The sequence below is a fragment of the Thunnus thynnus genome, chromosome 1 (genome assembly GCF_963924715.1).
Source record: "Thunnus thynnus chromosome 1, fThuThy2.1, whole genome shotgun sequence".
Lineage (NCBI taxonomy): Eukaryota > Metazoa > Chordata > Actinopteri > Scombriformes > Scombridae > Thunnus > Thunnus thynnus.
In genome coordinates this window covers 26,573,835-26,587,938 of record NC_089517.1, presented here as the reverse complement: position 1 = coordinate 26,587,938, position 14,104 = coordinate 26,573,835, and the positions used below count along the sequence as shown (strand labels likewise).

Sequence of the window (14,104 nt, the reverse complement as noted above, 5' to 3'; positions counted from 1 at the left end):
TTCTTCTCCCACTGCCCTTCTTTATACCCTGGTCCAATTTTACTTAATTTATTTATTTTATCAGGTTTGTTTTGCCTTCTTCTTTTTAGCACTACTGATTGATGTGAGGGAAGGATGCCATTATTTTTTATGGCAGGTATAATTAAGGGCATACGCAGATTCTTGCCAGTCTTGCCTCTCCCACTTCCTCTTTTTTTCTTTGTATCCCTTCGTTACTCATCCACTCCTCTTCTTTCCATCCAAGAGAGGTGGCTGTTCTTCCTCATTGCCATTCTCATCATCATCAATCAGCTAACTGCTGGCCATGAGAGGGGACCTCTCTCTGTCTTGTCATTCCCTTTCTGCATCCTGCATTCTCTCATTCTCTCCCCCATACTCAATCATCGACTTCTCTCACTTTCACACCACACTTTCCTTATCATTTGTCTTCCTCATTGTCTCTTTCTTTAAAAGCTGTTTCTCTCTCCCCTCATCCCACCTTACTCACCACACACCACCTCCCTCTCTGTCTCGTGTAAATTGATTTTCACTTTGTGTACTGTAAATGTTTGGCTTGGTTAGTGTTGCATTCCCGGATGGAATCCGTTTTGCATTCAATAAGACAGATAGCGATGGTGTGTTTACATGGATTATGGTCTTCTGACTATGAAACATTGCAGTGTGGTGCTGTGAGCCCTAAATGAAAAGCAAATAAATATAAAAAAAGACACTCCAGAGCATTTGAAAAATTGAATTAGAAATTGAAGTAACCCCTCGACTTTAAAATAGGAAACCTTCTGCTAAGAAAGTTATAATTGTTGAGATGAATACTTTAGGTCTGGTAAAGGATTGTAATATCATGTCTACCAAAGTCTGCTGGGGATGGAATGATTTATAAACTGCTCACAAACCAGCTCAAGACTCAATACCTCCTCTCTAACCCCCTTCTCCCTACAGTTTTTCTGCTTTTCTTCACCCTTGCCACCTGTTTCCAAAGTCAAATAGCATAGTATGTATGCATGTGTGTGTGTGTCCATAAGCCGCAGCGGAGTATGTGACCATACACTAATCAGTTCATAGGATTACAGCATGACCCTTGACCACTCATCTATCCTTCAGCTCTATTGCATGGTTCTAATAGGTCAATAAGTAATAATAATAATGACTAGACACCCAGCAGTAAATGACAATTTAGATTCTACAAATCAGAAAGTGGGGAGCTGTATGGATGTGGCACGGACAGGTGAAGAGTCTAGACATTAATAACAGTAAAAACATGCATCATGGAAGCTGTCAAGTTAGATGGCGGTTTCCAGCCTTTTTAGCATGCAAGAGCATACTCATGTTCCTCTGACTGGATACAAGCACAGAATGGTAAACTGTGATTCCAAGCAAGGCTTTGGTTTGGCTCTGTATAATATCTATACCCATGGCAAAAAAATAAAGTGTAAAAGCTTTACTCACAGAGAGAATAGATGCATTTTTTCAGGAGATACAGACATTTTTAGAAAGCATGGATTAAAATAATCTTGACAGAGGTAAATTGGTACTGTGTTACCGGTAACAAATCCTGCAAATTCAGTACCAAAATACGTTATTTGTAACTGTCCATTTGAACGACACATAAAAGCATTTTCCAATCTCACAACCCTATTGTCACTATCGGCAGGACAGCATCATTTTGTCTGTGCCTTACAAAACCATTACAAATCATTGATGAAAAATAAATCAGCTGTATGATCTGACAACACTATAGTTAAAGTTTGGTTAGGATCACAGGCATGACTAAAAGAACGTTGATGTAAAGTCCAATGTTTTGTTGTCCCATTGCTCCACCCCGACCACCTCCCTCTGCCATCTTTGTCTCTCTATGATATTACCCGACTTCCTTCTTTGCTCCCAATGGACAGGAGTCATATTTACTACAGCTGCTAAAGGGCTCTGTCCCTTCAACGTAAACATATGTCATTTTGGGGCATTTGCTGAAACAACTGATTCAGGGAGGATAGTCCCATTATGGATTATCGTTGTTGGGTTTTATTATGTAAAAACGTGGAGGCCACAAAACTTGGTTGTCTCCCAAAATTAAAATGGCAACACCTGTAAATTATAGGTAGTCTACACTAAATGTGCATAATTCCATTGACACTTGTTGAAACTGTAGCTCATGTTGTATCCCTGTTCATCTAAATTATAGGTATAACATAGATTAGACTATAATTACATCTGTGTCTGATAAAGTTGATTCATGAGAGACTGTAGTCATGCTGCCTCACTTCTTGGGGACTTAACACCAGATCTCATCACCGTTATATGGCAATACCACCATTAGCATTTCATCTATTATCGACATGATTAGCCAGGGGTGAACTAGCTGACTGGTGATTTGCGGCAGAGTAATTTGGCTGTGTTGTGTCTTCGTTCACCCCGGGGCAACAGCAGCCAGTCAGTCATTAGTCAGTCATTAACCACAAAACCAAACATGGCTGCTGACAGGTTAATTACAGCTGGTTAGGATAGGTTAGCAGCAGGGATAGGATTGTGCCTGATCCCTTGTGGCAATATCATTTCTTCATGTCAGATGGTTTGTCAAAAGTGATGTTTTCTGGTTGTGTGAGGAAATTTACACTACAGAGAACAAAGAGATGACTAGGCAGAGAAAAATGTGACATGGATGATGGCGATGTATGTCCACTCAATATATGAAATATGAATCTAAACAGTAACATTGAGTTATAGTCCAAAACCTAAAATTATCTCTAAGTCATAAGCTTCAGTTTATCTCCATCTCCCCCTTTATGAGGGGAATAGATTTTAACATGGAAACCAATTAGGGGTAATGAGTTTTACATGGATTCACCCCTTCACTATGCTTAATCAAAAAGAGTCCCTAATATTGTGTATGTTCAGTGTATATGAGCATGTGAGAAAAGCTATAATAATTTTTAAAGTACAAAAGTGGATAATGTGCTGAAACTTAGAAACCTGATGTAAAAATGGTTCTTATATGTTTAGTACTGAACAAGTACTGACACCACTGAGTAGAAAACAGATTCTGGGTGTTTGGCTTAGCTATTCCACAGCAGAGTAAGAATCCTATAATGGAAATATATGATTTACTGTACTACTTTATTACACTGTTTAGCAAGACATTTTTTTAGATGAGAAGTTATTTAATTTACCTTGAAAATAAATCATAAAAACACAAAATATATTAAAATATTATATTCCACATACTGTATGTATTGATTGTCACATTTTTATACTAAAACGTTTCATTTAACTGTTGAGATGGCTTGTAATAGATGGACAAATGCTAAATAAAGTTACAGTAAAACAAACACAAAATGAAAAAAGTGGACATGTCAAGTTAAACAGTCAAGTCACTGTCTGTTGTATTTGCAGATTCTCCTATACTGGACCCGGTCTTTCAGGATGTGCGCTCCAGAAACTATCAGATGGTGACTCTGAGGTGTACGATCTTGCGGTCCAACCCGCCACGCTTGACAGACATCCGTTGGTTCCGTAATGGTGATTTAATCCGTATGCCCATGCCTGACCTGAAAGAGACGCCGGAGCTAAAATTCAAACTGGAACCCAGCAACAACGGCTCCTATGAGTGCCGAGTCAGCAATAGTGCAGGAACGTCAACATGCACATTTAATGTTTCTGGTAAGTGGACAGAAATTAGACCATGATTTGTTCTCACTGTCTATCTATCTATATATGGATCTCACTACATTATATTCATATTAAACATGGGGCAATTATCTTCCTACGTATGATTTAATAAAATGACATTTTGCTCAGAAAAAAAATCCTTTCTCTCTCTCTCTTTCTCCCTGTCTCACAGCACAACCCTACAATGCTGAGTTCTACTTTGACACACCCAACCCAGTCCGGATTCTGAAAGCAAATAACTATTCCTACAACCTGCAGTGGACACAGAAAGACCCTGAAGCCACAGATCGTATCATAGGCTACTGGATTAATGTCCGAAAGGTAAAGCACTTCTACACAAAAAGTACACTTGAAGACATGCATCCACAGACACAGACTCACACACACAAACTTATACACACATATTAGCTTAAAGCTCATATAGACAGTTCAGGCATAAATATTCTACTCACACTCCCATACCTGCATACATGTATGCGTATCCACTCGTGCTTTACTCATGCTTCAATATGTGCAGGTGATCTAGAGTACCAGGAGGTTTGAGGCTTGACAAACAGGAACTCGCTGACTTTATCAAACACTCATGAGATTGACATTGATCGGTCTGACTTAAACCAAGGTAAACTTTGGTCACCTGCCTTTGTTTGTAAGTTTGGTATCACCTTGACTGAATAGGCTCATAATTTGTGTAGACAAGAACACATATACGCACAAGTCTATATGTAGTGAAGTGTGCATGCTAAGTAAACATGGGGCTTTATGAGCTTGGGGAGTGTCAGGTGTGTATAGTCAATCAATGAAGACCTGCACTGAATGAACAATGCCACAGTCTCTTCGCTTCTCTTCTTTTTTCTCTTGAAAAGCTCATGAGCTTCAGTTCCTCAACAATTTTCACTGAAAACTCACATTTTTTAAGTGACAGATGCATTTAAAAAGAAAGTGACTACAAAATGTATGGAGAAAACACATATTAAGTCTAAAATTAAATTAAATTTTGTATGTTCATCATCTCATTTTCACTTGGATATCTCATTTTTTTATCCAATTGTCACCTGTTTCTTAATATTCCTCAGTTTTTCTTCCTCTCCACTTCTCATTTTCCACTTTCCTATGATGAGATGTGAAAATGAGTGGTCAGCTCTAAAAAAAAAAAAAAACGTATTAGAGGGCTGTGTCTGTGTTCACAGAACCAAGATTATAATGTGTAACCATCACTTCAGACTTTCCACATACAATTACTTCACTGTCATGGCAGGCTTTTAGCTTTGAATGCCAGACAGACAATAATGTGTTTACTTCTGATGTTTTAAGCACAAATTAACAAGACCAGTCCTTCACTGCCAACAACTTTCATTTTAGCCAGAATTCAATCCTGACACTGTTAAGACAGTACATTTTTTAATGGTATTTTCATGTTTTAGCTTGCTTTGATATGTCGTCCTTTCGCCACCCTTGTGAGAGGTGTTTAATTAGTTTTGCAGTCATAAACTTGTATTTAGAATAAACATGTATTGGAATAACGTCTTGAACCTTAATCCCTGTTCTGTGCGGTAGATTTTATGCAGAAAACTGCTACAGTAAATGCTCAAGGAGATATTATGTATAATTTTCTTTAGCATGCTCATATAGCTATACCATTATAGACATGTCCTTGAGCTGAAGTTAGGAACCTCTGCCCACTATAGGAGAGAACCTCAGGCCATCTTCTTGTTTTGTTTTAACCATCTATTCATAGATTACTGGCCTTGAGTCAGAAGACAGGAAGGATAATAGTGAATTATACACAACTGGCTGGGAGTTGGTGTGTATTAGTGTGTGTGTATGACACCGAAACAGAGGGAATGAAGGGTCTGCCAGCTTGCTTTTGTGCGGATGAATAGCTGATTCCCCCCCCTACTTTAAGACTTGGCCTGCTTACCGTATTAAGTAAGAGTCTTCATAGAGACAGAATGAGCACTGGCCTTCCTAAGATGCACATTAGATTGCATGCCCAAGCTCTCTGAAAACTAGTACAACTCTTTATTTCACACACATCTCTTTATCTGTTTCTTCCCATTTCTTCCCTTTTCTTTCCCATCTCTCAGACTGCTTTACTTCCACTTGTGCTCCTCTCTCTCTCCATTTTGTTTTATCCTGCTCTGAGGTGCTGTGTTATAAGCACAGACTTAATGGCATTTAATGTTGGATGAACCGTGGTAACTTAAATAGCGCAGCTAAATAGTTGCTGCAAGTTGTTATGCTGACAGTGTTAAAATAACAACTTGCATTAAGTGGTAGTTTAGGACTTCTTAAATCTCGTTAAACTCAAATTTAATTTCAAGGTTTTACCTGCATGTTTTTATGTGCACATTAGAGATCGACAAAAAATAGACATAAAAAAAAGAAAAGCAGAGTGTGAGAGTGAGCACAGAAGTGAATGAAAGGGTGCGAAAGAGAGAAATAAGATGCAAATTAAAGAAAAACAGAAAATCTCACTGGCCCTCTCGACTATTAAATAGAGTACGAGAACATTTGAATGTAATACCATCTCAATTTCACAACCCATCTATTTCTGCAACACTTTCTCCAGCTCATCCTTTTAACGCCTTGACACTCTATCTTTTTAGCACATACCAAATGATGTGGGGGTCTCAGGGGAGACATCCAGACACAGAGGGGAATACAAGAGGACTCAGATCAGTTCATGTAGAGCAGTGCTATTTACTGTACAGTACTAGTCTGAGCATATGGTCTAAGCTTTTTGCTTTTGTTCATTTGCTTTAATTTTAATTTGTTGTTGTGTCAGTGGGTATGTAAGTTTGTTTATGTTTGTAGCGCTTTGTACCTATATGTGAATGCATTTGTATGTGCGTATGTCTATTCCTGTGTGGCAGACAGTACATGGGTTGCTCTATGACCCGTTGCCAGGCTGAGAAATCCCTGTTTACACCTCTTAATTTGGTTTCCTTCTCCCAGCAGGGGGTTTCCCTGTGTAGAAATTGACATTCCCTGTGTAGAGCTGACAGACCCTCTTTGTTTCATCAAGTTGTCATTATAAACCTCTCCCTCGCACCACAACCTCCACCCCTATGGTTTCTAAACGAGCACTTTGATTGGTGAGAAATCATTAATATGTGATAATTTTACCTTTTTGCAACAAGAGATTTTGTGAGCCTTTTGTGGCTCATTTCAGACACGTTCTTTTCTCTTACTGTGTTGACATTGGAAGCTCAGGTTGTCTGCCATCAGAGTCACACCTTAATAATGAATGCACTGCTCCTCTCTCAAGGATATGCGTTGAAGGGAGGATCATGCAAATGTAAATTTAGATTAAAATTTGTGTAGAAATTCTCCTCTGAAAAGCAGCTGCAGATTTGTTCACGTATACAAAAGAAGGTTGTGTATAGGGAGGAGGAACTTTAAGTAACTTTTATGTAAATCTCATTAACAGCAGGCAAACACTACCTTAATGAGCCACAAAAAAGTGGGCCAGTTAGCTGTACTGTATCATCTCATAAACAAAAAGATGACAGCTTCTTTAAAAGTAAAAAGAGTTCAGTGGCCAAATATAAATGAGCACAGAATCTGATCATTTTACAGACACACTAGCCATGGTTTCAGCTGCCCTTCATTTACATAAACCTGCATAAAAGTGCTAATCTGGTGATGACATTAAAGAATAGGTTCTTAAGTAATTTCTGTTACAATATTGTGCATCTGAGATGATACAAACATTTAAACCTTACATACAAACGACATGTGCCACATTGAGTACACATTCTATATACTGTACATATACTACAGAGACAATCAGATCAGAGAATTTACTTAACCAAATATACATATGTGTCTGTGTTCCCTTGAATACTAAATTCCTCACTGTTTCTTCAGTTTGTATTCTTCATCCTAATTGTATCCTCCCTATTTCTTTTCTCCCTTCTCCCATCTTTCAATCTTTCCACCTCATCTCTCTATCGATCGGTCTTCCGCCCGCAGCTATGGACGTGTGTGTTTTGTGTATCTCTGAAGTTGTGCAGCTAGCAGCTGTCCTGACTTCAGATCATAACTACGCCCAGTTTCTCTCAGCAAAGACACACAGTCGCACAAACACACCCGTGCAAACAAACGTCCCCATTATCATATATATGAGAAATTAAAAGTATTCATGATGAATTAGAGTCATACATTAAATCAAATACATGAATAATTTATGTACATCACCTACTCCACTATATGCAGATATACATGTATATTCATACATAAAGACATAGTGCATGCATGCACATAATAACAACTTGTTCACATACACACAGCTAATATCATAACTGCTGGATCAGTTATGAAAGAGATCCATTAATAGAAGATAATAGAAAAATTAACCTCACACTCCTTAGTATTTGAAGAGGCTGCCTCCTCTCACGCTGTCAGTCCAAATTTCTCCTACACTCACATCACTGTGTGTCTGTGTTTTTATCTCATGGTTGCTCCCTCTCTCTCACCCTCTTTCACACATTCTTTGTCTTCTTGTCTCTTTGTTGACAGTCTGATGGAGACACAGCTGAAAACACTGTCTGGCTGAAAATCCTGAAAGTGTATGTGTAGCACAAACATACACATGGGCCCACAGTCACACACACACACACACACACACATATACACACATGTCACGAGAGGTAGATGGACTTCCATATCAGTCTATCAACCAACCACCTCTCTGCCTCTTTAAATATGTCAGTCACTCAGTCCTGTCACTCTGGCTGCCTCCCTCTGTCGGTCCTCTCTCTACATGTTGTATGTCTCTCTCACTCACCCCCCGTCACCTTCCCTGTCACTTAAGTTCTCTCTTTCTCTCACACACATACACACACACACAGGCAGACACACACATTATGTCCACTGACATAGTGAGGGAAGCAGACACAGACAGACGCAGGGACCCAGAGACTTTCACCTGCAGTGGGAGCAGCTGAATTCCTCTGAGTCACACTTCAGCACCTCATTGATCCATCGTAGGTTTCAGGCTCTGCACAGTGTATGTGTTTGTGCATGCTTTTAGTCTAGTCATTTTTTTCTGTCGTCTACCTCCCACACACTGCAAAAAGGACCAAAACAAGTGTGCGTGTGTGTGTGTCTGTGTGTGTGTGTGTACACAGACCCTGTCTGCTCAAGAAAACACATTCCACTTACTTCTAAAGCTCATATTCCTCAGCATTATTAACTCATCGCTCCCTGCTAACTCATACTCTGCATATTACATGAGCATAGCTTTCCTGCTATATTCCACATAATTATGCATATGCTGTATGAGCAGTGTGTAAATGTTTATATGGATGAATGTGAGTGTAAGTGGGTGTTAAAAGGACACCATACATTTTACTATGTGACTGCTACCATATAAAATATTATAACCGTATGATGATGTATGAGTCTATATAGTCAGCTATGGTGGCAACTGAATAAATATCCTATGCTGCAGATACACTGTAAGTTTATTATAGTATGCTGTATTCGTCAACAAGTAAAAAAACTGCTGAGCAAAGCACTATGAATTAAGGAGTGACTCAGAACCTTCAAAAATGGAGCTCCAGTTAGAAAATTAACAGCAATTAATCCAACACTGGGATACAGAACTATTACACTCTCCACTTTGCTTTCTTCCAAAGGCTCTCTGCTGTATGGAAGCCCATAGGGGACGTTATTAAAATGATAATGTAAATAATAAATATTGCTTGCATAAATGGAAAATGAGGGTATATTTTTTATATTGCATTCAAATTTGAATTAACATTTGAATATTGTCCTTTGTACATCGGGTATGACTTTAAAAATTAAATGTCAGACAGCGTTTCCAGTTTCATTTTAATATAGTCATGGAATTGTTACTCAGATAGCACATACATATGTGGAAAATGATAATGCTATTGTGAAATTACATTTTCATTTTAAAATTTACATTATTATTTTAAAAAAGTACCCTATGGGCTTCCATACTGCTGTGTGATGGATGTGACGTCATATACCAGCCTTCATGCTTACCATCATAATTACAATGAGAAAAAGCATGGGCACACAGAAACTGACAGACAACACGTCCTTTATGTTTTACTCAGTTTATTTTTTCTCATAAATATCTCTTTCCTCTTTCCCCGTCTCTCTTTTCTCCTCTCAGTCACAGATTCAACAAAGTCAAATCACAAATTCACAGTGACCTCTAAACAACTTCCCACGCAAATTTTTATTTGATCAAAAGCTCAATTTTGCAGGAATACTACACATTTACCTGATAACTCAGGATTTAAAACAAGTCAACAAGTACGGGTGCAGCACCTTACTCATGAAAACTTCAACAAGACACATTACTGTTTGTGAAATCAAAATCTTTGACCTTTCCTTGATGCAACGGTCTCTTAAACAAAAGGTCTCTTTGCTGCCTTTACATTAAAAGAGGAAGTATCCTGTAATTTTACATCCTGCTCCTAAGTTCTTTGTTAAATCTCCTCTTTCTGAATTCCTGCCAAATACAATATTATTTTAGGTTTTTGCTGATTATTCTTACCAGAGTAATGATAGTAGATTAATTTAAAATTTCTAGGTCACTCCAAATCCAAAAAGCAAACAGAAGATCAGGGTGCAAAGGCCTTTAATGCCCTCTAATATTTTTGTGCTCAAAGCACCACTTTAAAAAAAGAGTTTTCTAGGTAAAGATGTAATGATAGCTAAGCAGATGAGAGGAAAGTAAACTAGAAGAAAAGACACGTTGTTCATTTGGAGGAAATGTGGTTTATGTTTGGGAAAACAATAATTAAGTCAACTTAGAAAGATATCTGGTGTACAAGAAGTGAGAACAACAGTATGTCCCATGACTGGCAAGATAGGGTGAAAAGTTGGATCAAGTCAAATGGAAAAGACCAGAATGGCACAGAAAAAATAAAAATTTAACAGCCATTAGTGGCATAGTGCCTGGTGAGGAGGGAAGGATTTGATTCCAAGTATGTTGCTGAGCACAAACTTGCAGGGATCGGGCTGTGGCTGCCATGTGGCACTCACACAATAATTGGAGTCATACCAAATTCTTGGCAGCCTGGGCAGGAGTCACCATGCTCTTGTCAATAGAAATGATCAGTTCAGCCTAGTTGAGTTTGAATTTTAGGTGGGGAGCGTACAACTCTGGGGAATTGCAAACCTCAGCTTGAGTGTCACAGGACAGGAGGAAAAGCAGATTTCAGTGTGGTAATGTCAGAGCATACAGTGCTGTCGCAATTATAGGGAAAGTTATGGGATGCATCAGTGCCTCTATGACTCACCAAACTGTTAACTTTGGGGTAGAGGCTCAGTGTAGAAGCAGTACAGCAAGCATGCACATCTTGGTTTTTCTTGTCATATCAGATTTCATTCATCAAAATTTAAATAGACAAGAGATTGTGATAAGATGATTGATAAGATGATGAAAAACTTCAGGATAACTGACATTGAAATAGGTAGTAAATTCAATAAATCAATCAACCTATACTGTAGATCCTATAGATTATTCTAAATCCACATCGGACAACAAAGAATCTGTCTTTCGTGCATTACAGTATGTGCTCAAACTTGTGCAATCAGCTTGCTCACCATGCAAAAGCTCTGCACTATAGACATTTACCATACACACACAAGTGTGCACCCACATCACACACATAGATACACACACCTCTGCTGCATGCATTACCTGATAATGGCATGCTGTGGGTGTACTAAGGTGTTATGGTGGAGTGGCTGACCTAATGCATTAGATTGAGCTCACTGTCAGGTCTTTAAGTAGCTGGGATCAGAGGCAGATACACAGCTAATGGATCCTTCTCTCCGTGGGTGGAATAACACAGTGATGTCGCTATTAAAAATGGTACTGACAAAAAAAAACAAAAAAAAAAAAACGTCTAACTTAACTTTAAAAAAATGAGAAGAGAACAGTTGGACTGGATTAACCTCATAACCATTTTTATTTTTCATTGTCACACGTGGACTGTGCACCCAATTCAATTTAATCAAGAATGTTTGGGATTTAATGTCAGTTGGTTATATAATGCTTTATCATCAATGAATGGACAAGGAGAGGTGAAAGAAATAGGTCTTTGATATCATTAAAGTAACATTTATTGAGTTTTGGCATCGGTTGGCAGCAGTACATTGTAGTGGATATCAACACAGCTTACATAAAACGAAAATACATGATGTACCTGGATGTACTAATATATGTATTAATATGTGCTAATATAGCCTATGCTGACCATCAAAGCAATTAGTGAGAAGAGATTGTAACAAATTATTCTTCTGACAGGTTTGTTTTCACTAAAAGATGAGATTGAAAACGTAATGCAATCCCTGATAGATACTATCCAAATCCAAGTTGGCTGGCTATATGCCCAGAACTGGCTTTATGCCCATACCTGATGTTACATACCATTAATGGAAACGTGAGGAAACATTCAAACATATGCAAAAGTAAAATAGTATGATGTTATGGTGACTCATAGGCTGTACATCGATAAATGGTTATTGCCACTACAAGACAAAGCACATTTCTGTGGAACTCTGATCAATGGTCGAGGACATGCTTAAATCTCAATTGAGCTGACAGTATTTTTATCAGGAAAAAAATATGAGCTGATCTTTAACCCTAAGTTTGATCTTTAGCCCTAAGTTTACTGTATACCAGTTTTATACTGTAAGAGTAATCAATATGGTCTCCAGATATTAGTTGCGCTGGAGCTTTGTGTTCTTACTGAAAGTGAATTTCCTGTCACTTGATTGACTTCTGCTCAGTAAAAATCCTGAAATCAGAGCATTTCAATGTAAAGGGATAAAGATGAGGGTTGGGATGGTCTGATAAATCCAAAGGATGGATAGGAAAGAGACAGCAGGTGAGGAAAGGGGAAAAGATGGAAAGTATTCCTGGCAGTATTGACACCTCCTCGTGTGTCTCTTACTATATCTGCTTCTCAAGCAGATTTGTTGTATTTTATAACAATTTTTCTTGTGTACTGTGTGTCTGTATATGTACTGTTTTTTGCACACGCATGCATATTTGTGAGTATACATCTTAACATGTCCGCATCTCCTTGTACCTGTGTGTGTGTATTCACCTGAACAAATCTAGAACAAGCAGAACCTGCTGTCGAAGCAGATAGATCTCAGGGGGAAGGAGCCAGAGAAGGGTGTGCTGATGTCTCACACCATATCAGACCTGAGAATCCCTCTGTCCTATGAGGTCCGACTGGCCCCCATCACCACCTACAGCACTGGGGACTACGTCAGTCGTATCATCCAGTACTCAGAACGTGAGTCTCATTTAAACCCATCAAACATCTTTTTCTGAAGTCAATATCCTTTATATCCATACAAGTACTTTACACAAAACATAGATGATAGATGCCTGTGTATCTGAGTGTTAATCAATATTACTGTAATTTTCTTACAGCCTACACCTACCCAAGACCTTCAGGTGAGACTTCTCTCTAAATGACCATCTTCTGCTCCTCCACATTTCCACTTTCCATAATCTTGAGCTTGTTGTTGTGACCTGATTGATGACAGGGTGGTGAAATTCGGAAGGCACGTTGAATTTTGATGCAGGCTAATTTAGCTTGTACGCTGCAAGCGATGTCAGCACAAGTTTGTCAAGGCAAAGTTTTCCATGACTTAGCCTTGGCCTTTATTAAATCTTGTTGCGAGGGAGGAGGGTGGCGTAACAGTAGGATGTGAGAAGCATCTGATGGCTGGAAGCAGCTCCATGACATTTTAAATGTCATGAAAGAGTGGCCATGATTGGAGGACACAAGGCTGGTTAGGGCGACGTGATTCGTCTAAGGCTTTGAAAATATTGTATGTGGGCTAAGTACGTGTTCAGTCTTTTTAATATTTGAAACCCGCGTCCTGAAACTACATTAACACTATGTTACATCTCATCTTACATTTGTGCCTCCTTTCCCGCTCTGTGAATCCCATCTATCTCCCTCACTCTCTTGCACTAACTCCTGCTCTCTCCCTGCCTCTCATCCTCTCTCCTATCTTGCCATCCCTCTCTCTTTCTCAGTCAATTGCATCTTGTCTATTTTCTTCATTAAGAGACATGCAGCATTTTTCTGGCAGGAGCGGCAGTTGGCTCCACCAGGATGAGGCAATTAAAACAACAGCAGATTGGAACAGACTGCGAGAACAACAGTGCAAATTGAAAGGAGCGCATGTAGTGGAGCAGGGTGTGAACAGTAATAGATTAGCTCCCTGAAACAAAGAAACACACACAAGCCATCCCCATGGGGAGCATGAGCCATATGCATCTGCAGCAGACTGTGTGTGTCCAGGAAGCTTTCACTGAATCTGTCAGCTTCGACAGTTTTAGATAGCCTTTGCTACTCACTTGCCTTGATTTTCATTTATTTAGTGAGTCTCTGATAATGGCAAAGCCCTCCAGATGGGCTGATCAAGG

General features: G+C 38.9%; 1 protein-coding gene across 2 annotated transcripts in view; it reads left to right on the top strand.

The window, feature by feature from the left end:
• Positions 1 to 14,104, top strand: part of LOC137185158 (MAM domain-containing glycosylphosphatidylinositol anchor protein 1) — a 192,850-nt gene that overhangs the window by 145,630 nt on the left and 33,116 nt on the right. For both annotated transcript variants that reach the window (XM_067593469.1, XM_067593460.1), the window contains exons 10-13: positions 3,385 to 3,651; positions 3,833 to 3,981; positions 12,776 to 12,956; positions 13,097 to 13,120. In XM_067593469.1, coding sequence (XP_067449570.1) covers positions 3,385 to 3,651; positions 3,833 to 3,981; positions 12,776 to 12,956; positions 13,097 to 13,120 — 621 coding nt within the window. The remainder of the gene's footprint in view (positions 1 to 3,384; positions 3,652 to 3,832; positions 3,982 to 12,775; positions 12,957 to 13,096; positions 13,121 to 14,104) is intronic.